We start from the raw sequence: 25,780 nt of genomic DNA, 5'->3' as shown, positions 1-25,780 counted from the left end.
TGCATCTGAGGCATCATTTTTAAAACGGAGATAGCCATTCATGTGGAAATGGTGGTTGATTTTAACTCGGGGTAGTCACTTTTTATTAGTGGCAGATTTTATTGGCTTTTTTCAGAATTCCTTTAAAAAAAAACAACTTTTCAAGTAAGTCATTCCTAAGTAGGTTTTAATAAACTTTATTTCTGATTGTAGATATTGACATTCTTGATTACAGCTGCTCATGCAGAATACAACCCAAACAGGAAAAATAAACCGCATCATTTCCTGTGCAGCAGCACAACATAAAACAAGACTCAAAGCTTTTATAGTATGCAAATTTGCTATGTTTATTGTGTTATGCAGATTGTACAGAGTTGACAAATATTATATATTTCCCAGTGAGAAACCACAAGAATAACAAAGTGTCCTATTCAAAATTTGAATGAGACAGAAATTTTAATCTTATATTTGTGAAAGTAAAGTAAATGCTTGTGACATGAAACTAATATCAGAGACGTTTATGGAGTGATGGTGACAGGCTCTGCAAAAGAGTGGAAAACAAAGGTATGGTAAGATTGTTGCCATATTCAGTGTGTATCTTGCATTTCTCCACACCCCGACACAAAAACTCTTTATGGCTAGATTGGCTGTTTGCACTGACAGAGCTAAACAGGTACTTACAATCACAAACGTAAGACACCTCCAGGTACTTGTACGTGCCAAAGCAGGGGTCTCCAAACACTGAGTTGCTGGCGCTGATAGTACAGCTATTTTTCCCGTTACACCTGTAAACGTAGAATGGCATGACTGAAAAGGGCCATTGAGTCACTGATCCCATGGAATATATTACTAAATATGGGCAACATCTAGAATTATTTTCTTTTTTTTAATCCTCGTATATAAAACCTCCACCATCGTGGTTCATTCTTTGCCTTATTTCCTTCCGAAGTGAACAAGGGAACTTGTTTATGCTTCACTCACTGACCTCTCAGCGACTTTGGGAGTGGGGTTTGAGCAGTACACATTTTGAATCTGAGAGTCAGGCCGCCTGAAAGAGCAGGTGGTCTTGTCAAGGCGTCCGTAGTAAGCTCCGTAGACCAATATTACCTGCCCAACATCTATGCCAAAGAAGAGGAAAGAGGCACGGAATGAAAAGTAGCTCATTTGTAGGTTCGTCACATTGTTCCAACACAAATACAAAAAAACATAATCTTACCACAGTACAAATGTGCCAAAGAACCCTCACAGGTCACTGTTTGAACTGTTAGAAAAAACCCAACAAAAATAAACATCAATCACATCACACAGACTGGTTAGCAGACTCATGCAGACATGTGACTGACTTGCTGGGAAGCAGGTGTAGTTGGTCGCCAGGTATTTGAAGATGCCGACGCAGGGATCCGAGGTACGAACGACATTTGTGTTTATCTCGCACACCTTCCTGCCATCACACCTTTAGGAATAACAGTGAGTGTTATGTACGTAGTGTATATAACATAAAATATATAGAAAAATACCTGAAGACTCACTGGCAGTTGAGCACTAAAATATAATACCTTCTCTTAAGGATATCCACGGTGCCGATTTGAGAGCACTGTGTATTTTGAAGCTGATTCTGAGGCCTGCCCTCACTGCAGGTCTCACGGTCTTTACGTCCGTACAGTGCAGCCTGCACTATGATCGCTCCATTATCTGTTAAACACCAAGGAATGTCTTTTTGCACCCGAGTACAACTATACTGTATACTTTGTCCTTAAGCCAAGATTATATGCTCAGCCAAAACTGTAAAGCACTTTTCACAGCTTTATGAGCTTTCAACACATTTCTGGAAAAAATGTTACTAAGGCAGTATTTTTAACCTGACATCTTTATCATGTTATAACATTAACATTTTCAGGGTTATTTAAGCTGATGTTTAATGTACAAAACTACAATGCTGGTTGATGAAAAATATTTATGCTTTAAAAATCAAGATGTGCTGTTTGTTGTGGATGCTGACACACAGTCTTGGATATTTTACACATACCACAGCTTAAGTGCTGGACATTGATTCCATCATCACAGGTCAATGCTGTCTCCGTGGAAACAACTAAAGCAATAAATATGAAAGATTAAGTATATAGATTAAGTATATAGAGAATAAATGCTGCACTATCAGATATTTACCTGATGATGTGAGCAAACAAGCTGTTGCAAGCACTGAAAACAAACATCAGTGTCTATTTTTATTATAAAAGAAAAAATTGCACTTTTGAAAGTTTGAAAAATTTCTCTATTATTGCAGAGAAGCATACATTATTTATTAATTTTTTATAATACATAGAACATATTAACAACAATATTAGTTTCTGCAGATTTTATTAAGTAAAGTTTGTAAATTGGTAACAACAGTTTCAAATCAATCAATTCTTCCCTCATTCTTTACTCCATAGGTAGCAAACACTGTAGTTTATTCTGTAATGACTGAAATCATAAAATAAAAAAATTTACCTCCAATGCATCCTAATTTGAATATGAACCCACATAATTGTCACACTGGCAGTGAATCATTTGTATACTCACGCAGTGTGGTGCAGAGTCTGAAGGAGAGCATGGCTGTAGAAGCTCCAGTCTCGAGAGGCTTGCAGAACTGATAGTGGCTGGGACGGTTACGCTGGTATTTATCCTGCTGGCTCAAGAATTGAACAAGATCTCGATCTTGCACAACTACTGGCTCTTACTTCCTGGTGAAAAAATGTGAACATGAGACCAACTCGCATTGTTGTTCAAGTGCAACAAAGGCAATGGACAATGACTTGTTGTCTTTGGGCTGTAATGATGATGATGGTAAGAACTTCACATAATCAAAGTGGTTTTTGTTTTCAAGCCCAACAATGGGCTCATTCATTATTCTTGAAAATGAATCTGTTCCGAACATATTTATTACAGCTGATTCATGGAAGGAGTATCCATTTCCCTTCAGGTGTGGTTAGATTTCAGGCTTATGGCTTGGTGACACACTTTACTATGTTTACACGAGAGTTTAGGTTTTTAAGAGGTGGCTGTGTAAATTTGTAAAAGGTAAATGAGTCAGAACTTCAGGTGTTTAAAAGCATAGGATAAAATGTGTAAATAGGCGAATGAGGGTTGTAAAAAGCAATTTGAGTGCTCAGAGTAGAAAAGCGCTTTGTAATTAGGTCCATAATTTGTCTGACACATTTTACCTCTCTACACTACTAAAGTGGATTTTAAATCAAACAAAATATACAGCATGTTTTTAGTCCCAGTACTCCTATTTAAACATTTTAATTTATGCCTTTGAACACTTTCTGATTTTCTCACACAGGCTCAGATGGATATGTCAGGACAAATTTGCCTGTTTTTGTTTGCAACTTGAAACAGCATTTGCTTATGAAGCATCTTTGACATTAAGTAGTCACAATAACTTCAGATAGCTCTTTGAGTGGTTACAGTTTATTGTTTTAGTGAACTTCCTGCAGTAACACCTGTTACTGTATTCCTGTCTCCGCCTTCTTAAAGACCCAGAATTACCGCACATCTTGAATTACTGCAGCGAAACTGTACCAGGAAGCGTACATTAAGGATTTTGAACTATGATGTTTAAGTGTTGTCACTGCTGAGGATTCGTGGACACAGATCCTTATTTACTACGCTGCTGTTTACAGTTTAACTTTTCATCAGAACAAGCACTTCTAATTGTACTTTGCTCCTCACTGACAAAACAAGTCCAGTAAATTCACTTTTATCTTTAGGTTTAGGACAGTAATCTGTCTTAATTTATTTTGTTGTTTAGTTAGCATATGGGGAAAAGTCCTGTGGTTATCCATCCGTCCTGTTCGAATAAACCCAAAGTTCAGGAACATCTTCTTTAGATCTGTTCAGTTTTATTCATGTGGCACCACTTAAACAGTCAACAAATTTTGACTCAAATATGTTATATTGTAAGGTAAAGACCCCAAAGAGTTAATCTCAGACAAATGTTCACACAAATGTGAATTACATTCACTTCATTAATGAAGTGAATGCAGTTCAGTAATCAAAGGTGTTTGGCTATAACTGACTACATGTGTATACTGTATCATAAGTGGACAGACATGGATGTAAACCACACCTTAACCATTTGGCTGAGGCAAAACTACCACAAGGCAGTGATTCTAACTAAAAGGTACTCTGGATATTATTAAATGTGAACATATTGTTAAATATGACATTTTTTGTTTGTCAGGTGTCCTGTTTGAAGAAAACACTTGGTAGCCACTTGAATGAATGTAAATAAACACATTTACATGAGGGCAACCTGATTTCAAGGAAATAAAAATGCTCAAATTTTTTATACATTTTTAGACATGAGTTTAAACGGCTGCCATTTTCTTTCTGAGTATTTATTACACGGCGTGCTGCGAGGAAAAGCCTGTTCTAACGTTTGAGTCTAAGGATTATTGTGAGCACCTAACAGCTCTTATTTTCTCTTGAAACTCTTTCATGTGATTCTTGTGTTGGTGGTTAAAGAGGTTTGTCCTGTTTGAGTGGTGGTGGGGACCAGTTTGTGGCATAATTTGGATAGTACAGTTTTCTGGGGCGTGTCAGACTTTTCATAACCAAACCATGTCCATGCAACAGGGGGAGCCCCTCGTTTAACAATAAGGTCCTCGATTTCTTTTGACTGCTCCTTCTGTTTGGAGCTAGCTGGTTCTGCCTCATCCTTGCTGGCCATGCTGGTATTCTCTGTGCCTTCATCTGCGTGGTGACTGTAAGCGCCATTTATAGTTACTTGATGTTTTTATTTGAGGTCATTTGTTTGATGCATATTCTGAAATTTTATGTTTGAGAATAATGTATATCATTTCAGTTTATTTTGAATAGTCTCAACAGAAACTTGAGCTTTATTGTGAAAGGTTTATGTGGAAAATAAACAACACAATGGTTTTACCAGGGGCGATTCTAGGATCAGAGCTTTGGGCGTGCTGAGCACCCAGAGAGTGTGCTTTTGGAAAACATTTAAAGCTGCTGTACAGAATCTTTGAAACAAGCTTAAAACATTTTTAGAATATAAACAGAGCACCCTGCTTCTCTTTACAGCTCCTCACTCCACCAGGGCACCGTTTGGCACTTTCTGATAGTGTGCAAATGTGATGTATGTACTGCGGCAGTCATACAGACAACTGGATGGTCCAAAAGTTAGCCGACCTATTACTGGCTGAGGTTTTAGTAGAGTTGTGGCTGAACCACATAAAAATATATAATTAATTTTAATCTCCCCGATCAATTATAATGTTATGTTGGAATGTTGTTAAAGAGGGTCAAAAATGTTTCAACCCAGTTTGTTTAGCAGATTCTGTATAGCAGCTTTAATATAGGGAGAACACAACTTCCTGATTGTGTGAGTAAAATCAGGTTTTTTCTCTTTGTCAGTTTAACACTTTCTGTTTTTGCCTGTCACTGTTCCCTGTCTGTTTTCTTACCTGGTTCTTCCTGACCTTGTACTTTCTCCTCACGTTCCCCTCTTTCCTCTCTCCTTCTTTGGACTGACAATCATACACAAATAGATTGTATTCAATTAGATGAAAAATTACATTAATAGGAAAAAATAGTATTAAGATCACTAACAAAAAGTCATCTCTCAGTGTACTTTCAACCAAAAGGCAAATAACCAAACCACATGAACATCTAATAAAAGATAAATATTGAAACACTCATCCTACATTATTCTTGATTGACGGATCATTTGATTTTCCACTTTTACCTGGATGTGGCTCCTTTTTTAGAAAAAACTTCCTTATATCCATTATTAACCTGGCTATCTCTTTGTACACAAACACAAACACACACACACACAACAGACGTTATAAGGTTAATGGGCATCCAGTCAGTTAGCTAGTTAGTATCCATTTAAAACAGGACAGTGGTAAAAACAGTAGGCTACGGACAATTTTAAGTTTTAGATTTTATATAGGCTGTATACATTTCAATGGGAGCAACAGGACGGTCAAATGTTGCTGATTTTACTACAGAGCAGGACGGATTGTAGGGTAGCAAACATTGTCGGAAAACACGTTTTCAACACTGCAGGTTACCTGGGTGTAATGTTTTCATGGTCTGACTCCTACCTAACTATATGAAGAGTAACTGGAGGTTAAATGTAGCTAGTATGTCCTGTTTTAAGCCAGGCACTTACACCTCCGCTCCACTGTGCCACCATCGCTCTAGCAGCAACGGCGCTAGAGCCAGAGTAGGGAGGAGGCGAGCTGGAACAAACCATTATGGGAGGGGGGGGGGTTAGCTATACTTTTGTTGTTAAAATGTTACGTCTCAACCAAGTACTGTATGCTTTTTATATTTTTAGTAGTGTTTCACACAGCAAATATTGTCAAAAAAGTAAGAAATCTTTGGGGGTGCTTTGATTCATTTTGGGGGTGCTGAAGCACCCCCAGAAATGGGCTAAAATCGCCCCTGGTTTGAAACGTTTTCCTTTTCTAATTGTATAGAGACCCCTGGTGGCTTTGGAGGGAATAAATTTCTTAGATGGTAAACTGAGATGCAAACGCCAAGTCCTGGATATTGTTGTAAAAACTAATAAGTAAACATTTGATTCTTATAGTACCAGACCTACATACTGTAATTTATGTTGCACACGCAAAAGCAAAAGTATGTTACCAAAATAGGGGGAAAAAAAGAGAAAGGTGTCTTGAGTTCTTTAAATACTTTTTCAGCTGTGTGAAACCATGAAAGGTACTTCCCATGGGAACAATTTGGACATGCAATGCATCTGATCATCCTTTCTGAGCAGTACACTTTCAAATCGTAACTATTTTTATTGTTACCGCACTACTGCGACTATTACACTTTCATTTTGTAGGAAAACCCTCAGCCTTCGAAGCTACCCTATTTTGCAGAACTTAAAATCTTGGGTTGCAGTTTCACACAGCCAAATTGCCCTCGAGTGTCTGATGCTGGCTTCCTGAGAGTTTTGATGAGTCTTGTGTGACTTTCTTGTATGTATTGTCTGTTTCAAATCCCTGCAAAAAGTTTAATGATATTCAAAACTGAGATGTAATGATTTTTTCTTTTTGAGATGTTTTTGGTGGACGTCTTACGCTTTACTGTTGCTATTAATTTCCCATCTTGAAGAAGTTGGATTTGTTCTATCCCAAACACAGCAGTTACTGTGGCCACATTCTCTATTAAATCTGGGGGGTTTTTTTTATTCTTTAATACACTCTCAACACACTGTCACACTCAAAATCTGGTCAAAAATGTTGAGTCTGCTGTAAGAGCTACCTGTAGAACTTGTGATGAAAGTAGGTGGGATCATGAGACTTCCAATCAGTTCAAATACTTACAAATGTATAGTTGATTTATACCACTTAACAAAATCCTTTTTTTTCCTAACAGGCATTACAACTTTAGACATTTCTATGGCTGAGTGTGGCCAGCCTGGGTTCGAGTCCGACCCACGGCCCTTTGCCACATGTCTCCCTCTCTCTCGCTCAGCTTTCCTGCCATTTCTTGACTGTATCTGTCAATAAAAAACTTAAAAAGGCAAAGAAAAGCAAAATTGTGTTTAATTATTATTTAACGTTTAAAAGAGGATTCAGTACTTCAAATTTGTTGAAGTCAACACTTTCTCATTCCTACATAAGCACAACAGACCAAACAAAGAGCAGTGAATGCTTCCACTCTCAGTGGAGATTTCATTTAATAATTGTATTCTTTTATAATTATTACAATAATTAATAATTTAAACTTTTACTACAGACAGAAAAAAAGAACACACAAGAATCTCACTCCTCCTTTTATTTGAGTCTGATGTGTGACTCATATCTAGTTACTCATATCTAGTTCACGGAAAGTTATCCCAGCATGAACAAAACAGCATTTTATACATGATCAGTGCACAAACAGCCAGAACAGGAGAAAGAGCAAAAACAATGGAGAGTATAAGTTACACATTATTGGCTCTGTGAAAGAGCTGACGCACATAAGTAGACTGAAGGTTCGCAGAGTGCATGGAGTGCATCTTTCCTCTGTCAGCTGCTACTGCATGTGTGAATTAAAACAAAAATAACCTGAACAACATTTTCATAGTAATAGTTCAGTATTTTAAAAAGCTCATTTAGAATCCATTAACCCTCAGAAAACACAGAAAGGTATTACAATTACAAGATGTCATCCATTCAGTTATAGCAGATTCACAGCAGAGTCAGAAATCACACACACTGTAACTGTGCCGAAAAAGAAGTTACAGTGCTGTGAAACTGAAAGAGACTACTGCACTTATTCCATTACGTTTGGGTTCGAAAGTAGAGGAGTTTGCGGAGGAAGTTAAAGGAACCGGGCATTTGTTTGTATAGGCCTTTTGCAGAGTTTTGGGAGACTTCGTTGTTAACCTAAAACAAGAAGAGTCAATAATCAGACATCACTGTGTCTAAAGCCAAAATCTCTTAAAGTCCTCAGTTATTTTTTCTGATATATTAAGAGAAGCTCACCATCATCAACATTGTGACTAAGTCAACAGTGGCAGCGTTTTCCTCAAGTATACAGTCCAGTGTCTGGACGTACCACGAGCCCGACTGGGTCTCTCGCCAAGAAACATAACCTGTATTGGTCACATGGCCAAAAAGGTATTAAGGACACATAGATCTGAAAGGCTGTTTTTGTTTGAAAGAAAAAACACGCACCTGGAAAAGTAGAGTAGGACACCAGGATGTCACTCGGCGTGGGCAGGGTGGGTCTGGCGTCTGGTTCATCGGACATGCTCAGAGAGTCGCTGCTGGATGACATTGGAATAGCATCCGTCTGGTCATCCATTCCACCAGAGGATGGTTCGACCTCATCGGGGGACACCTCGAAGCCCATGTCTCTCTCATCTTGGGGACAAACACAAGCTCATTTTTACACCTCACTTGTTCCTATTAATTTTTAAACTGTGCGTTTTCTGACAGCTACCTCCTCCACAGGCCTGGATGAAGAACAGTTTAGGTTTGCCTTGCAAAGACGGGCAATGCTGGCCATTGAGGTAGTTTGTGATGTGCTGCACTGGTACGTACTGTCCGTCCACACCGTACACGGCACCAGGAAAGCGGTTGTGATTCACCTAAGGAAAGAAATATTAGCAAAAATCGTCTTACATGTCAGTCCAGTCAGATGTAGATCACATAATGGCATTTGCCAGTTAAATATTAAAATATTAACTGTAAAAAATATTAAATCCTGTGTATTTCCAGAGTATTCCAGCTGATTATTCTGAAGGGATGCAATGTTTTTTTTAATGAACATCAGAATCAGCTCAGCATGTCTTACCTCAGTGCCATGGGACAACATGATGACCACGCAGCAGTCATACTGGGAATGATCCTTCTTCGACAAAGTCAACAGCTCATGTTTGATTTGCTGGAATGTGGAATTAACCGTTAGGTCCGCAATCTTTAATACCCCTCAACACACACAGAGGCAGAAGACCCGATTCTTACTTTTTGTCTCAGGTTCGTCCTCACTTCCACGACAAAGTTGAGTGTCTTGAATCGTCTCTCCAGCTTTTCACAGTCTATGTTGGAGCCCTTGCGATTTTTCAGCATGCTGTGAGGTTCAAACTCCATGTTGTTTATGATGAGGCAGTAACCACACGGGCTCGCGTCCATTTTATAGCCCTAAGGCACAGAGAGGCGCAGAATAAAAAGAAAACAGAAAGGGCTGTCACGTAAACATGTAAGTGTGCAGCACGGAAATGGTGCTTACTTGAAGGCTGTCACGTCTTACTCTGCCCGGTCCTGGTCTTGGCTTTCCCCCCCCAGGCGCTGTGGCACACACATTAATACACATTAAGCACAAATAAACTTACAAGACTGTTATTTAAATGGATAACATAGCTTACGAGAACTAGAAGGGATTTCTGGCTTTTCAACATCTTTTCCTGGTTTGTTACCATCCACTGGAGAGGCTGTCAAAGAAACAAAGGACACACAGATGAGTCAAATTCTTATCATCTGAAAGTGTTTGGCTCTAAAGACTCTCACATTAAATATTCCATAATGAAATACACTTACTAATTGGAAGAGGCTGGATTACAGGGCGGACAGCTGGAGCTCCATTTTGTAGGAGCTCTGCCAAACTCTCCTGACCTGTCTCCTGAAGGCACTGCAGAAATAAGGGGAAAGCCCGACTCCCACGGGTTTCCAAGTCCTGGACTAACTGCCTGGCCTGGTTTCGTCTGGTCCCAGCGCTCTGATAATAGGAGACATAGTCTTAATTGAGTACAATTATAATATTTTTACTCCCCCTCTAAAAAAAGGAAAAGAAAACCACAGTCCCACGACCTACCTGTATCTCATCGATCATGTCCTGGGTGAAAATTCCTTTTTCCAGAAGGCCATCATAGAGTTTTGATGGATCCAAGTCTTTCACCAGGTTACTCCTGTTCCGCTGAAGAATATTCTTGTGTATTTCATCCATTGTCCATTTAATGCTAACGCTGGAGACACAGGGAAGAAAAAATCTGTAACTAAAAAATTGTTATTTTCGTTTTCGATCACGGGTTAATTCTGTGTCGTCAAAGGAGGAAAATGATCCTACTTCTTCGTAAAAGTGAAACGGGTACTTTGTTGTAGGAGTGTCGTTTACAGTTCGTATTTTTTTTGTCGGTTTCACAAGCTATTTCCTTGTTTACATCAGCGTTGCCTGTGATTGGTCCACTTACAGCGGATGAAGAAAAAAGCGAGGGTGTGTTAGATTTATTTACCCCGCGTTCGCTTCCGCGCGGGTAGCGACCGATGGCCAGCTGAAGCTTAAATCGCGTTACGACGAGCATTAAACCAAACGCACAACGAAGAGAAACGTAACCTGTCGACAAAACACTCAATTTCCCGAAATGACTTTCGACACCGGACTCCACCCCCTTTTTTACTCTCGCTCCAGCTTCACAGCAGCAGCAGCAGGTTATCGGCTTGCCCTGGAAGATTTGTGGGATGCTGCTGAACACACCCTTTACATTTCGCTGTCGCTTCGACTCAGCGTTGAGTCGGGGCAAATAAGGGGGCAAAACCTTCCCCCACTATGTGGCGTTGTACCGGCTGACTGCATCTGCTTCAGGTGACTAGAAACGTGGAGATGTCGCGTTGAGACAACCGCTGTAGCAACGCCACTAACACTAAGGGTTTATCCTCGAGGAACAACGTTACTGTCACGGCCCTGTAACATGACACCATAATTATATTTGATTTTCAGCTGCCGTATATCGCCTAGCTTGCTTGGGTGCTGTATGTAGCATGCTGTAATACTGTTTTTAGCATATCGTGCCTGCCTTCACCGTTTTCCCATCATCAGAAAGCTAATGGAGGGAAAGGTTTCTCAGATATGCAAGCCATCTAAAATATAGGTCCTAAACATTTTTTGCCCACTTTAAATGAATGGCGATCGCTCCTCTGATGTGTTGAAGGTAACTGTGATGGCACGGTCAAAACTGTCTCTGCCACTGGTCATTGTGGTGGTCCTCCATGTGCTGCTGGCGGGACTTGTCTATGCTGAGCCCGAGATGGACCCATACAAAATATTGGGAGTAACGAAGGGGGCAAGTCAGGCAGAGATCAAGAAGTTCTACAAGCGTCTTGCTAAAGAATGGTAAGTATTTCCTCACGACACTTCGGGCTTCAGGTTTTAAACCTCATTGTACTCTGAGCTAATAGAACTGATCTTCTCTAGGCATCCTGACAAAAACAAAGATCCGGGTGCTGAGGACATGTTTATAAAGATTACTAAATCTTATGAGGTTAGTTGGTTTTATAAATAATATTAATGGTGTGTTACATATACAGATGAGGACAAAATGATTCCCAGGTTTTGTCAACATTTTCCCAAGCAAGAGATTATCAGCATGGCATTTCTAAAAATACTAGTTTTCTTAAGAAAACATAAATTATTTCCTAATGCACATAAGATTCGTATGACTTCATAAAACAAACAAACAAAGATTACCAGGGTCAACATTATTAACCTTCTGAAGAACTAACCTTTTTATTGAGTCATAGCACAAACCACTGCTGTGCAATGATATGCTTTAACTTTGTGATGCTCAAAGCTTGTAAAATCAAGTTAATACTGAGGCTTATCATCCAATTTACTCTTTCTGTGTGTGAAGTAAAATATTGTAAGCAACCAAAATACAAACTGAAATGTTTGGAAAAATTCTCATCCAGAGTGCTAATATTTTTGTCCTCATCTGCATTGAAGTAAAACTTGAATTAGGTGGTGTGAGTCAGTAAAAGCTAATAATATATTTATATTTGTTCTACCGCAAATCCAGATCCTGTCCAATGAGGAAAAACGTGCCAATTACGACCGTTACGGGCAGATGGATGATACTCAGCCATATGGCAACACTCACTATGGCCATCGCCACGATAGCTTTTACTTCGACGAGTCCTTCTTCAACTTTCCCTTTAACAGCAAGAATCACAGAGACTTTGCTGACAGCAAGTACACATTACACTTTAACCAGTACGTTAATGACGTTGTGCCTGACAGCTACAAGAGACCGTACCTGATAAAGATCACCTCCGACTGGTGCTTCAGCTGCATCCATATTGAGCCCGTCTGGAAGGAAGTGGTGCAAGAGATGGAGAGCCTAGGTTTGGAGTGAACCTATAAATCATCCAGAATTATCATGCATCCCCTTCCTGATGTGTAAATGTATAGAGTGAGTAATGATGTGTGTTTTCTTGGTATCCTGTTTATGCAGGTGTTGGAGTAGGTGTGGTGGATGTAGGCTATGAGAGACGGTTAGCCAATCACCTCGGTGCTCACCGCACTCCATCGATACTCGGAGTCATCAATGGCAAAGTGACATTTTTCCATTATGCTGTTGCGAAGGAGCACCTGAGGCAATTTGTAGAAGATCTGCTTCCTCAGAGACTTGTGGAGCGGGTAAATGTCTGCAGGTCTTGCAAAAATGAAAAAACAAACAAACAAAAAAACGACATTGCATCGTGAGGGATTTTTAGACTACATTTATTAAAAAGGATTTGTTTTCTAAACTACAGGTAACTGACAAGAATGACCTGCAGTTCTTGAACAGCTGGCACGAGCTCAATAAGCCTCATGTGCTTCTGTTCGACCAAGTGCCTGCTGTTCCTCTGCTATATAAAGTAAGTGTTTGCTCATTTTTATGCTACATGTAACTGAAGTGCATCAACATACCAATCACTTATCTTTGCATCTACACAGTTGGCAGCTTTTGCTTATAAGGACTACTTGCAGTTTGGCTATGTGGACCAGGGCCTTTCAGAGACTGCTAATCTGCAAAAACAGTTTAATATTAACACTTATGCTCCAACAATGCTCGTCTTCAAAGAGAACATTGACAAGCCGGCTGACATTATACAGGTAAATTAAAACAATACTTGAAATAAAGTAGTGCTGTGTGATACTGCGATTTTTGCTATGGCGCCAATACCAATATCAGTACTTTTAACCTAAAAAACACAATTCAGTGCACTATATAGTGAATTTAGAGGATATTGTGCTAGCATCCATCCAATGCCACTATTGGTATTGATACTATTAACATTTAGGATCAATCCGATCATCTCTAAAATAAAGTAATTCCTTTATTTAGTTTCTTAAACCACTGTGAACTTCATGCAAAAAACTTGATTAAAATGTCTCTTCACTCTGTTTTTTTTTTCTTCTTGACAGGCAAAAGGAATGAAAAAGCAAATTATTGACGAGTTCATGTCAAACAACAAGTTTCTCCTCGCACCACGGCTGGTCAATCAGAAGCTCTTTGATGAGCTTTGTCCTGTCAAACAGTTTCATAGACGCAGGAAGTAGGAAAACATCTGTTTACTCCTGATGACTCTAAGCAAGTTCACCGGTTTTGTTGCAAAATCATATTTTTGTCATTCACAGTAACGTCTCTCCTCCTTTCAGATATTGTGTCCTGCTGATCACGGGTGATGAAGAGATCTTTTCCTTTGGGAATCAGGCGTTTCTCTCATTTGCTTCTACCAATACCAGGGAAGTTGTGAGGTTTGCCTATGTCTACCAACGGCTACAGCAACCGCTTTGTGACATCCTCACACAAAACAAGGACAGTGTGCAGTCGCAACCACAGGTAGAGTGTCATATATTGTATTGAGAGTGTAGTGTCCTGTTGTAAGCTATACCTTTTTATAAATTCTTTTCTTGGGTTCCCATCCCCCATCTTCTTTTGGATGTGTTGGGGTGTGTGTTCAGGTGGTTATCCTTGAGCGACGTAATGCTGCAGGAAAAGCATTTTTCAAGCCAGTTACCGCCTGGAACGGCAGTGAGGAAGACAAGCAGTGTCTTCAAGAGGAGCTGGAGCGACTACAGAAGGACCCATCCATTCTCATCCATGACGCCATGCTGCCTGAACTCAACAATGAGTTTGCCTCTGTATGTTCTCTTTGAGTGGAAATCATGGGTATCAATCATAGATTGTATCTAAAGATGGATGTAGCCTCTATGCTTGAAAAGTGAAACCAGTGCAGAAATGCCTGAAAACTGCAACCTTTTTAATGACCAGCAGGGGGCGACTGATTGGAAGTTAATTATATGGAAGCCTTTGAGAAAACAACATTACTTCTAACTTAATTTATGATATCAGTAAATACTTCCCTCATGAGTTTGTGGTCTCGATTTTCAGTTTCAAGCATTTTTTTAAAAAAGCGTGATGTTTGTCTTGTAAATAACATTCTGTGAAAAACACAAGTTGAAACAGGATGTATTTTCACACGTGGCTATGATAGGAGAGTGTAATTTCCTAGGTTTTCAGAAGGTAAAGAGATTTCTAATTTAATGGATGATATTACCTTAACTACGTTCATCTTTCACTTACAATTTAAAGTCTGAACCCTGCAATCTGCAAAGATTCCTGTTTACCAACCATCAGTTCTACCAAGCCCTGTTAATGCTTTTGTTCTGTAGATGTTTATAATCCGATGGATCTATGCATCTTATGATTACCTCTCTGAAGTCATTGATGATATTCTGCATAACAACTGGTAAGTAGAACAAACTTTTATTTTTTATGAACAGAAGTTGTTGAAGTTTTGAACTGCTACTACGGCAGTGTTTAATTTGCAAACAGTGCACCCCGTACGTTCTCTTTCTGATACGGAGGAGTACACATTAGCGATTTAAATACACTGTGTCTCATTGATGACTTGCAGGCGTGAGATGATGCCCCTTCTGTCCCTCATCTTCTCTGCCTTGTTCATCTTGTTTGGGACCGTGGTCATTCAGGCCTTCAGGTTGGCTGATTTAATGTACACATTTTTTGTTTCTGTAATTTCAACAGTACAAAGAAAACCAGGAGGAAGGGGTGGGGGTGGGGGGGGGGGGGGGGTAAAGCAGCAATGCTGTTAATCTCTGCTATTCCTGTTCATGACTTTTGGAATTTCTCTCCGTGTTTTTTCAGTGACTCGAGTGATGATAAGCAGACAAAACCAAAGGCAAAAGATGGAACAAAAGCAGAAAATGGGTCATCAGGGAGCAGTAGTACATCAAGGCAAGACTATAATTTTTCCTCTGTTGCTTGTGGGAGCGAAATGCACGAAAAATGTTTTTCAGCTCTGCGTTTTTTTTCTGTGGATTTTAGTCGGCCTCCCAAGAAGAGTTTTGTGGAGGTGACTGAGTTGACAGATATCACCTACATGAGCAACCTGGTGAAGCTGAGGCCAGGACACATGAACATAGTGCTAGTGCTCACTGATGCCTCCAAGAACATCCTCCTTAGCAAGTTTGCCAAGGAGGTCTATTCTTTCACTGGGTAAAACAAACATTCACTCTGGAGTAACTTAAATCCAGTGTATGTGTGAGTTTCTTTTGTGTGTTTATCATATTTCTAAATCTTGTTTGCACCCTCCTAGGAGCCTGACACTACATTTCTCCTTCCTGAATCTTGACAAGCACAGCGAGTGGATGAACACACTGCTGGAGTACACCCAAGATGCAATGCAGATTGATGCCGATGACGACGAAGGGGCAAACCGCAAGATGGACTACACCGGCTACGTGCTGGCACTTAACGGTCATAAAAAGTACCTGTGTCTGTTTAAACCCGTCTACACCGGGGAAGACCTTGACAGCAAGTCGTCCGAGGATGAAGGAGCCGCCTCTGGGGGGAGGTCCAGGTCCAGGTCCCGCGATGACCACCCACCACGTAAATCCAACCGAGCTCGCAGCATATCCACCCTACAGATCCACCACAAACTGGACCGCCTGGGGTTGTGGATGGAAAGGCTGATGGAAGGCACTTTGCCTCGTTACTACATCCCAGCCTGGCCAGGACTTGACAAAATCACCCCCAATAAATAGATGGCAGGTGAAAGACTTAGTATTTATCTACTGTAACACTGAAATGGTTTCATTCATTACTGAAGATTTTTTTCTTTTTGCACTTGAGATATATATTAAGTACAGATTTTTCCTAAGTTGGGCCAAAATTATAAACTTGGCTTTAGTCTAACTACTGTGGAGGAGGCCTTTTAGCGTACCTCCAGTACTCGTTGCATGCTGTATTTTTTTTTAAACTGCTGTTAGTCATATTTTTATTCAGGCAAATGCTGCTTCAGCCTTGTGAAGAGGAAACAGAATCACTGTGGTAACGTCTACAATCTGGATTTCATGGCCATAAATCATATTTACTCACACTATGAAAGAGGCCGATAGAAGCCTTAGAGTCAGGTTATAGTCTGTCAGAGCTAGTTCGCAAGACGCTCCAGGACTTCTACAGGCTTGGACTCAGTTATACACCTAAAATGTGGCACAAATAGTAGTGTAACAGATTAAATTAGGAAAGCTGTAGAGAGAAGCTCAATGTCAGCTGCCCAACTGCAGCGTCACATTTCACTTCTGCAAAGTTAGACAAACAGGGGAAGGAGTTTGAAACTTTCACTGATGAATACTGTGAAAAGAGATGCGTCAACCCAACATTAAACATCTTTGCATTTGTATGCATCTCACTCATAAGTTTATACATTATCTCCATCGTGCTGACTATTCCTGTGCAATATACATGTCATGACAATGCCTTTTACCCTGGACCTCGAGGCATGCTCCTTTTTTTTCTTGTCGCTTTTTTGTTATGGGGTTGTTGATACACACAAGATTTATTCAACAACCTTGGCCTACTTAGAAATCTTAGCCAGTAGCTTTATGTAGCAAACATAATAAACAGGCTCTCCGTTTCATCTTCTGAATGTTTTCCAACTGGCTGAGGCTGACTAACATGCCATCTTAAATTACATACCCAACTGAAAGTGGAACTTAGGTTATGCTTGCCTAGTTTATACATTTTGTTTTGTTCACATTCAATGTAAAAAAAAAACTGTTACAATACTTTTGTTGGTACATAGTGATGTGAATATTGCACATAACCATGTTATCTATACGACGTGTATTTTAAAAATGACTTTGTTTGAAAGATACAGTGAATGTTTTACACTACTGAGACTACAGTTACTTGTTTTTGATTAAGTAAAAAAGTGTCAGCTGTCATAAGATGTTTCAGGTGGTCTTTAATACTGTATTTATCCTCTTGTTAGTAGTAATTAAATGCATTATGTTTATGGATTAAAAGTCATTGTAATGTGTTGAGAGATTAGTTTATATTCCAGTTGAATGATCTGGGAGTACAGTTGCCCCAGGGGCTTCTTCTGCTGTAGCTGGGGGGAAGTAGATAGATTAGCTTATCAAATGCAAGAATCAATGAAATTTATGAATTATTTAAATAGCTACCAAAACCCCCCCAAAAAAAACCCCAAGTTGTTTGCTAATAGTGCGCATAAACTGGTGAAATTTGTTTCTAGCCTATCACAGGCAGGAAGTGATGTACGCCTTGGACAGGTCTGACATTCATACTTATGGGCAATTTATAATCACAAAGTAACCTGACCCCACTAACTGAATGTCTTTGGACTATGGCAGGAAGCTGAGGTATCTGTGTGCAAGCTGCACACAGAAAGGCCCTGGGCGCTTGGTGGATTTGAACCTGGACCTTCTTGCTGCGAGGGAAAAGTAGATAAAATTCTGAAGAAAGGCTCTCTTCTGTTTTGTATTCATTGACTGTGTTTAGGCTTGGTTAGGCTAAATGAAAGATAATGGTCTTGTTAAAAAACAGGGTTTCTACAATTTTAAACACACCTTAGAGGGTGTGTTTGGCAGAAGGTTTTGAAGGCATACTTTCAAGTGCATGTTTGAACTGGAAAATTTCATAATGCTTTTAAATCAGGTAAATCTAATATTAATATAATAATAGTTTCCATGTTGCATCACTTGGTTATAAATTATTATTTGTTTCATTTCAACAGGGAGCTTGGGCTTAATGTGGGCTACTGTATTAACAATCAGATTTCCCACATAACACAGCCTTTCATGAATGAACAGTGGTTGAGATAAGCAACAAACATGCATGCACACAGCAACAGGCATATGTGTAAGAAACTGGAAAATATTAACAGCGTATGCACTGTTTCACAGTGGATCGTGGCATGTTGAAGTGTTTCTGCTCTCTCTCATAGCACTCCTGTTACATTCAGGTAAATCTATGCATAGAAACAGAGAAACACACTCCTCACTCTAGTAGTCAGCCAAGAGGGAGGAGCCAGCGGTATCTCATGTGGCAAGGTAGTATTGGAATATGAAAATAACCATCTGTCAGATCTGTTGAGGTCATCCAATCCCTTTCCAGCAGATGTTTTTGCATGTCAGCAGGTGTGGTTCTGAATATGGATATCTAACATTGGCCTTCATTTCAACAGGGAGCATGCCAGCAAATAAAGTTAGTAGATATGAATTCTATGTAACATACCTTCTTTTTGCACCTTAACAAGTCTCACTCTGCTTGCCATTAGAATGAATACAGGCTTAAGACTTCTATCCTTTCCTTACAGGATATGGGAGAGTTCTCAAACATGCTTTAATGCGGTTTCATACAAAAATACACACTTCCAGATACATTATTTTAACTTTCTAAAAGCTTATCTGACATTTAACCTTGTTTCCCCTGAGCTGCGTTGTTGAGAGCACCAGGGGGATTAGCTCAAATGGTAGAGCGCTCGCTTAGCATGCGAGAGGTAGCGGGATCGATGCCCGCATCCTCCAAAATGTTTTTGACTATAGTCAAAATTGTGGCTATTTAATTGAGCGTATCCAGATTAAAATTTGATAAACTGTGCAGTCCCAGCTCCATCAAATGATCACTTCTGACCGAAGGTCTTGCAAGACTTTGAACTGGAGGTGGATCTTACATGAAGGGTGACCCGACAACCCGTTTTAAAGCAATTTTAACTTTTCAAAAATATTCGAGTAAAGCTAGTTACTCTTACAGCTTTTGTGTGGTCATGGAAAGTCACATTTCCCATCTTTTTTTCCCCCTGGGCACTACATCAAGTAGTAATCAATAATCCCTGAATCCTCGAATCCTTAAATAATATCCTCAGTAAGTTACAAAAACAGTGCATTTCTGTTGCATGGTGCGGTTGAAGCATTCAGAATGCCTAACCAGCTTAATGCACTTTTAAACTTTTAATTATACACTTTTGTAATCATACCGAGCAGCATTTGAAAGTTATTCAGCAATAGCTTTCAGGTCCCCTCTAACAGCTGTGCCAGCACTCCCCGAGTCCGTATAATTGCCACTTCGCATATTTCACAGTGTGCCATAAGAACTCTTTATGCTACAAAATATGTGAGTTATTAGTAAATGGGAAAAACTTAACATCTAATTGTGTTTTAGTTTGCTTTGTTGTCTAAATGAGCCTCTTAACCATCAGTGTTAAACCTTTAAATAACATCACACACTGCAGTAGGGTATATTAGGGACACTGTGTGCACATTTCTTTCGAACAGTGAATCGATGACGCTGTGTCATGACAATGTCAGTCATTATGAAGAATATGACACAAGCACAGGAACTACTGATTAGAAGTGGAACGCTTGTTAAGTTAATGTGCATGTGTAGAGCAAAAATGCCAGTTCTGCCTTTTTGGCGCGTCTCATATTTGAACAGTTTCAAATGCGCATTTTACAGACAGATCCGCTGTGCTTTATTTATAATATGCATACGTACAATGGAATTAAAATGTATCAGGGTTTTGTAGTGTTCAGTTCATCATCGGGTCACAACCCGCAGTATCAAGTAGGGGGGATTAGCTCAAATGGTAGAGCGCTCGCTTAGCATGCGAGAGGTAGCGGGATCGATGCCCGCATCCTCCATACGCATTATTCTTTACAAATAAAAGCAAAGATTTTCCGCTGACACGGTCGTCTTACTCCGCTATCATTATGTTATGGTAATTAAAACTTGTATAAACGGTGGTATCTTAACTTTGACCAGGTAGGTCACCCAGTCCCTAAGAAGACCGAAGACCTCAGGCCACACATCTGCGCGTACATCCCAGAAGGAGAAGGGCCCCTGGCATGTTAACAGTTTTGATGCTATCATGCTAAAATGATGGCAGTTAAAATGACTGACTTATCAGACAGCTGAGAGACAAAGTCTTACAAATGAAAGGCAGTACTTGGAAAAAATATCCTATGAAAACATGTTTCTTTTTTTACAATTATATGAGCGCATGATAGTTTATCATTACCATTAGCAGTTTACTATTTACCGCTGAAGACAGACATGTTTTGTTTATGTTTTACAGAAATAATAAAAGGACCAAAAAAAGAAGAAGAACAAAGAAATCACCAGGGCCATATTATGAATAGGAAAATGTCGTTTGTGTAAAAAAGGACTTCAGAAGGAAACCATTTCAGTGGTTAAATGCCGGTAATTTAGTTTTTAGGTTTGTTGTTGTTGTTGTTGTTTTTAGAAGTTTAGAAGAATGCCACACACGCAGACACTCGCTCCTTAATCAGCTGCGCACATATTCAGCTCACAGATCACGCGATCCCTTACTAATAAAAGTTGTCTAATGTGATAAATTGCTTAAACAAGGAAATTACAAATGTGGTTGCAAAGTTAAAAACAATTAGTTACTTTTTAAAAAATTATTCACAACCCGAATAGGTAATAAAGCAATAGATCTTTCAGCCCAATTCTATTTTTTCTGCATAATCCATCATATAAAATGTAATCAAATGAAAAAGTCTCTTTTTGAAACTAGTTTTATTAGTTTTAATCTTTTAACTTTACCCATGAAGCAAACATTAAATTATATGCAACATTCTCTGACTGGAAGAAATTTGTTTAACATTTAAACCTATTTTCTGCATATTCCAGCATATAAATTACATTTTTTTTTCTGTGCTAGTGCAAAGTAAGTCCAAATAACATAAAAATGAATGCTGTTTCATCTCACTCACATCTGTCTGGTGTTGTGTTCATGTTTGGCTTCGCAACATTTGGTTGTATTCAGTCGTACATGTTTTGTGGAAATTCCTTCTGTCAGTTTATTTTGTTTTTACAGTCAGTGATTAAATTCTTTGTATAATTTTCTCTCATTTCCTACATGAATATAATTAGCACAAATCCACAGACGGCCTGTCATATTTTCCGTCACAAGATGGCACCACACACCGAGTCAAATCAACTTCCTGTCAGTACGCAGTTTCCAAGAGACTGGAAGAACTATTCTCTAAGATACATAAAATTAAACGTAAATGATGTGAAGATTATATTTTAAAAAATTAATTGCAAAGTGTGTGTGTGTGTGTGGGGCAGAATATTTTACTGGTACAGGAAGGAAAAGCCCATACTATGTATTTATTGTTTTGTTTTTGTTTTTGTCTTGATAGAGTTTTATTAATTGCAGTTTGCTTATGGTTATGTTATCTTATATTTATCTAATATAAAGAAGTTTCATGTGCTACATGGTCTCTTGTCTTTTTTTTTTGATCCATTGGTGTTTTTTGAACCAGACAGGTGCATAACACTGTGCTGTTTGTGTGCTACAATACAGTCTTGGCAGGCATAGCAACAGTAACTAAGGGCGAGGTTTATCATCTGATCCTGCATGTCTCTTGTGATCTTCCTCTCTCTTGCTTACTTGTGCTCTCTGGCCCTCTGTATTGCGCTAATGCTATCAATACAGGCTTTAAGGTCATCCGTCAACATTTTCCTGTATGCTGGTTTGATTATCTGGTACAAAAAAAAGTAAGTGGAAGTGGAATCACACTGTGTGTCTCGTTGCTCTTATTAGTACGCTTTTTTATCTTATCTTTTCTTTAATGCAGAAGTTGGTGATCACTTGAGCTGGATTTCTTATGAGGTCATGTGTTTATATTTTTATTTAAAGTAATAATGACTCAAAGGGAAGTCACTCCCTTCCTCTTAGAGTAGGCGTGTGTGTGTGTGTGTGTGTGTGTGTATGTGTGTGTGTACATTTGGGCAAGTGACGAGCCTATGTTCAGTTTTAATTAGTGGAGACTCGTTGACTGTATCCTGTGTTTGTGCATCTGTTCCTGTTTGTGTGTGTTAATGTGTTTTCAGTTATATGGCATCAATAGGACCAGAAAGTGAAAGCTCATCCCTAAACCAAACGTGTTACATGAATGGTAAAAATCAAGTTATGAGTTACGCTTTGAAGGATGAATTTATTCTTATTCTCGACACTCAGAGATACCAGCTCCGACTGATTGTACTGCTAGATTTGTTGGCTTGACATTTAGGCTTTGACTGCACAGTTTGTTAACTGAATGAAATCACTGATTGTATAAAAATGTTTTCTACAGTCACTGCTTGGAATACAGGTAGCTCTTTTACTGTAAATGTAGTCATGTGAAAAAGAAGGTGCACCCCGTTTCAATCCTATGGTTTTACATATCAGGACATAAAACAATTACTAGTATGCTATCTGGTCTTCAGCAGGTCTTAAAATCAGGTAAATATGACCTCAGATGAACAGAATCACATGACATAGTACCCTGTGCCATTATTTATTTAACAAAATGCAGAAGGACTGAGTGGAAAATTAAGTTCACTCTCAATGCTACCGTAGGAATTAAGAGGATAAGTAGGAGCAACGTGCTGTTAATAAAATACACTCGACTACCTGATCACCAGCAAGTGTGAGCACCTTTGCAAACACAGAAGTTTTGGTACTTTGCTAGTCTGCAGCATTCAGGTGTGTGTTAACAAATTGCGAAGGAGAGACAACAGCAACGGCCAGCAATAAAGAAAAGAAACTGTTGCTGCCCATCAGTCTAGGAGTGTCATAAGTTCATTTACAAACAATCCATCAGAAAACATTCAAGACAGCTGCCAATTTTTTTAGGAGTGGCTATGTCAGGAAATTCGATGATCTGATGAACTTGTTGTAAATGCACATTATATCGAAGTGTAAGCATGTATGCCCACTCTGTTGGAAGTGAATGGTATAATGGTGCAGCATGGTGGTCTGGTTAAATAATTAAATAAATTTGTAATCATACCGAGCGACATTTAAAAGTTATTCAGCAGTATCTTTGAGTCCTCTGTAACAGCTGTGCCAGCACTCCCCACTTTGCTACAAAATATGTGAGTTATTAGTAAATAAAATATATATATCTCATTGTGTTTTAGTTTGGTTGGAATCTAAATATGCCTCGTCACAAATGACTAAACATCACACACTGCAATATGCATTTGTGACAATCAGATCCGCCGTGATTTATTCAAGTAATGTATTTATTTATGTGCACAAGTAGATTACTGAAATAAATCAGTTTGTGTTCAGGTCATCATCGTCTTGTAACGTCATCACATGGTCCTGTTTTTATTGTTTTTAACTTATGTGCATACATACACTTGAACATTACCTGTGTCACGACAAAAGGGGGGGTTAGCTCAAATGGTAGAAACAGATCCCCTGTGATTGAAGTAATGGTTTTACTTATGTGCATACATACATGAACGTAACCTGTGGCATTGCAAAGAAGGGGGATTAGCTCAAGTGGTAGAGCGCTTGCTTAGCATGCGAGAGGTAGCGGGATCGATACCCGCATCCTCCATACGCTTTGATCTTTCTAAAATGAAAACATTCCACTGTTATATGTTATGGTAACATAGACATAATCTTTATGTCTATGGAAAATGAAACTTGTATAAACTGTAGTATCTTAACTCTGATCAGGAAGATTAGGCGCTCCCCAAGAGTACCAAAGACCTGAGGCCACACATCAGTACATCCATCCCAGAAGGTGAAGTGGGGAGGCCCCAATACATTCAGCTATTATAGTTCTCTATCATTATGTTATAGTAAATGAAACTTGTATAAACCGTGGTATCTTAACTGTGACCAAGAAGATTAGGCAGTCCCCAAGAGTACCGAAGAGCTGTGTGAAGTTCCCTCCTGCTTCAAACGCTCCACCATCATCCCTATTCCCAAGAAACCCACCATCACAGGACTGAATGACTACAGACCTGTCGCCTTGACGTCTGTGGTCATCAAATCCTTCGAATGACTGGTGTTAGCCCATCTGAAGGTCATTACAGGCCACCAGCTGGACCCTCCGCAGTTTGCCTACCGGGGAAACAGGTCGGTGAATGATGCAGTAAACATGGGGCTGCATTACATCCTGCAACACCTCGACTGCCCGGGAACTTATGCCAGGGTCCTGTTTGTGGACTTTAGTTCGGCTTTTAACATCATCGTGCCTGAACTTCTCTCCTCCAAACTCTCCTAGCTCAGCGTGTCACCAGCTACCTGTCAGTGGATCACCAGCTTCCTGACAGATAGAAAGCAACAAGTGAGGCTGGGGGAGATCACCTCTGAAACTTGGTCCCTCAGTATTGGTGCCCCTCAAGGATGTGTCCTCTCACCACTACTGTTCTCCCTCTACACTAACGACTGCACCTCCAAGAACTCGGCTTTTAAACTCCTAAAGTTTGCAGATGACACCACCGTCATTGGCCTCATTCAGGATGGTGATGCGTCTGCATACCGGCAGGAAGTTGAGCGGCTGGAGCTGAACACTCTTAAGACTGTAGAGATGACAGTGGACGTCAGGAGACATCCCTCAACTCTGCCCCCCCTCACCATATCAGATAGCCCTGTGTCGACTGTGAACATCTTCAAGTTCCTGGGTACCACCATCTCCCAGGACCTGAAGTGGGAGACCAACATCAACTCCATCCTCAAAAAGACCCAGCAGAGGATGTACTTCCTGAGACAACTGGGGAAGTACAGTCTTCTACAGGAGCTTCTGATCCAGTTCTACACTGCAGTCATTGAGTCTGTCCTGTGCTCCTCCATCACAGTCTGGTATGGAGCAGCCACTAAACAGGACAGGAGCAGACTGCAACGGACTGTAGGGGCAGCAGAAAGGATGCCCCCCTGCCCTCCATCCAGGATCTGTACCTCTCAAGAACCAGGAAATGGGCAGGGAAAATCATCACAGACCCATCACACCCTGCACACAGACTTTTTTATCTGCTGCCCTCTGGCAGACGGTACAGAAGCCTGCAGACCAGGACCACCCGACACAGGAACAGTTTCTTTCCCCTCGCCATCTCCCTTCTAAACAGTTGGCCTGTCACACTGCTCCCACTGCCAGACTGCAACTGCACCTTATGTACATTCTGTAGTATTCATTCCACTTCATTTCTGTATTCTATGTATATAAGTTTAGATTGGTTATTTATACTTAGTTTACACAGCTTTGTGTATGTATGTGTATGCATGTGCAATGTATATATAGACACGTGTGTGTGTGTGTGTGTGTGTGTGTGTGTGTGTGTGATTTACATTGCTGTGCTTGAGAGCCTCCATCTACCGGAACCAAATTCCTTGTATGTGTCTGCACATATACTTGGCCAATAAACCTGATTCTGATTCTGATTCTGACCTGAGGCCACACATCA

General features: G+C 39.8%; 3 protein-coding genes across 7 annotated transcripts; 1 reads left to right on the top strand and 2 right to left on the bottom strand.

The window, feature by feature from the left end:
* Positions 1 to 160: 160 nt before the first annotated feature.
* Positions 161 to 6,205, bottom strand: LOC309697755 (L-rhamnose-binding lectin SML-like). 4 transcript variants are annotated; one of them, XM_082519868.1, is made up of 12 exons: positions 6,054 to 6,205; positions 5,723 to 5,782; positions 5,442 to 5,504; positions 2,542 to 2,702; positions 2,146 to 2,178; positions 2,006 to 2,068; positions 1,536 to 1,671; positions 1,323 to 1,432; positions 1,196 to 1,240; positions 965 to 1,097; positions 661 to 764; positions 161 to 520 (listed from the first exon to the last, which is right to left on the bottom strand). In XM_082519868.1, coding segments are annotated over exons 4-12 (657 nt in total). In that variant the 5' UTR covers positions 2,573 to 2,702; positions 5,442 to 5,504; positions 5,723 to 5,782; positions 6,054 to 6,205; the 3' UTR covers positions 161 to 518. The 4 variants fall into 4 exon arrangements, with proteins under 4 accessions (XP_082375994.1, XP_082375995.1, XP_082375992.1 ...); XM_082519869.1 differs by having other exon boundaries at positions 6,087 to 6,205; XM_082519866.1 differs by lacking the exon at positions 5,723 to 5,782.
* Positions 6,206 to 7,758: 1,553 nt separating this feature from the next.
* casp9 (caspase 9, apoptosis-related cysteine peptidase) lies at positions 7,759 to 10,656 on the bottom strand. Of its 2 annotated transcripts, XM_082518725.1 has the most exons (11): positions 10,549 to 10,656; positions 10,297 to 10,447; positions 10,023 to 10,200; positions 9,851 to 9,907; positions 9,715 to 9,773; positions 9,450 to 9,626; positions 9,280 to 9,369; positions 8,926 to 9,073; positions 8,658 to 8,846; positions 8,466 to 8,575; positions 7,759 to 8,366 (listed from the first exon to the last, which is right to left on the bottom strand). In XM_082518725.1, exons 2-11 carry the CDS (start codon positions 10,426 to 10,428, stop codon positions 8,262 to 8,264), a joined length of 1,245 nt encoding a protein of 414 aa, XP_082374851.1. In that variant the 5' UTR covers positions 10,429 to 10,447; positions 10,549 to 10,656; the 3' UTR covers positions 7,759 to 8,261. The 2 variants fall into 2 exon arrangements, with proteins under 2 accessions (XP_082374851.1, XP_082374852.1); XM_082518726.1 differs by lacking the exon at positions 9,851 to 9,907 and having other exon boundaries at positions 10,297 to 10,649.
* An 80-nt stretch (positions 10,657 to 10,736) lies between these two features.
* Positions 10,737 to 17,493, top strand: LOC309697075 (dnaJ homolog subfamily C member 16-like). The gene is made up of 15 exons (XM_082518724.1): positions 10,737 to 11,064; positions 11,411 to 11,592; positions 11,674 to 11,740; positions 12,275 to 12,599; positions 12,710 to 12,894; positions 13,011 to 13,115; positions 13,195 to 13,353; positions 13,666 to 13,796; positions 13,900 to 14,083; positions 14,206 to 14,385; positions 14,917 to 14,993; positions 15,162 to 15,242; positions 15,410 to 15,499; positions 15,590 to 15,760; positions 15,861 to 17,493. The coding sequence occupies exons 2-15, from the start codon at positions 11,420 to 11,422 to the stop codon at positions 16,306 to 16,308; spliced, it is 2,376 nt and encodes a 791-aa protein (XP_082374850.1). The 5' UTR covers positions 10,737 to 11,064; positions 11,411 to 11,419; the 3' UTR covers positions 16,309 to 17,493.
* The last annotated feature ends 8,287 nt before the right edge of the window (positions 17,494 to 25,780 follow it).

The sequence above is a fragment of the Aulonocara stuartgranti genome, assembly GCF_965226115.1.
Source record: "Aulonocara stuartgranti genome assembly, chromosome: 20".
NCBI lineage: Eukaryota > Metazoa > Chordata > Actinopteri > Cichliformes > Cichlidae > Aulonocara > Aulonocara stuartgranti.
This window is presented reverse-complemented; position numbering and strand designations above follow the sequence as displayed.

Excerpts from the sequence above, each read along its gene's own strand:
- LOC309697075 (XM_082518724.1), top strand. The coding sequence starts at position 11,420 with ATGGCACGGTCAAAACTGTCTCTGCCACTGGTCATTGTGGTGGTCCTC. Across the intron at positions 11,741-12,274 it reads AGATTACTAAATCTTATGAG|ATCCTGTCCAATGAGGAAAA; the intron begins GTTAGTTGGTTT and ends CCGCAAATCCAG. Across the intron at positions 12,600-12,709 it reads GCAAGAGATGGAGAGCCTAG|GTGTTGGAGTAGGTGTGGTG; the intron begins GTTTGGAGTGAA and ends CTGTTTATGCAG.
- casp9 (XM_082518725.1), bottom strand. The coding sequence starts at position 10,428 with ATGGATGAAATACACAAGAATATTCTTCAGCGGAACAGGAGTAACCTG. Across the intron at positions 9,908-10,022 it reads AATCCAGCCTCTTCCAATTA|TGGATGGTAACAAACCAGGA; the intron begins GTAAGTGTATTT and ends CAGCCTCTCCAG. Across the intron at positions 8,576-8,657 it reads GTCCTACTCTACTTTTCCAG|GTTATGTTTCTTGGCGAGAG; the intron begins GTGCGTGTTTTT and ends TGACCAATACAG.
- LOC309697755 (XM_082519868.1), bottom strand. The coding sequence starts at position 2,572 with ATGCTCTCCTTCAGACTCTGCACCACACTGC. Across the intron at positions 1,433-1,535 it reads GTGGATATCCTTAAGAGAAG|GTGTGATGGCAGGAAGGTGT; the intron begins GTATTATATTTT and ends TTATTCCTAAAG. Across the intron at positions 765-964 it reads ACTCCCAAAGTCGCTGAGAG|GTGTAACGGGAAAAATAGCT; the intron begins GTCAGTGAGTGA and ends CTACGTTTACAG.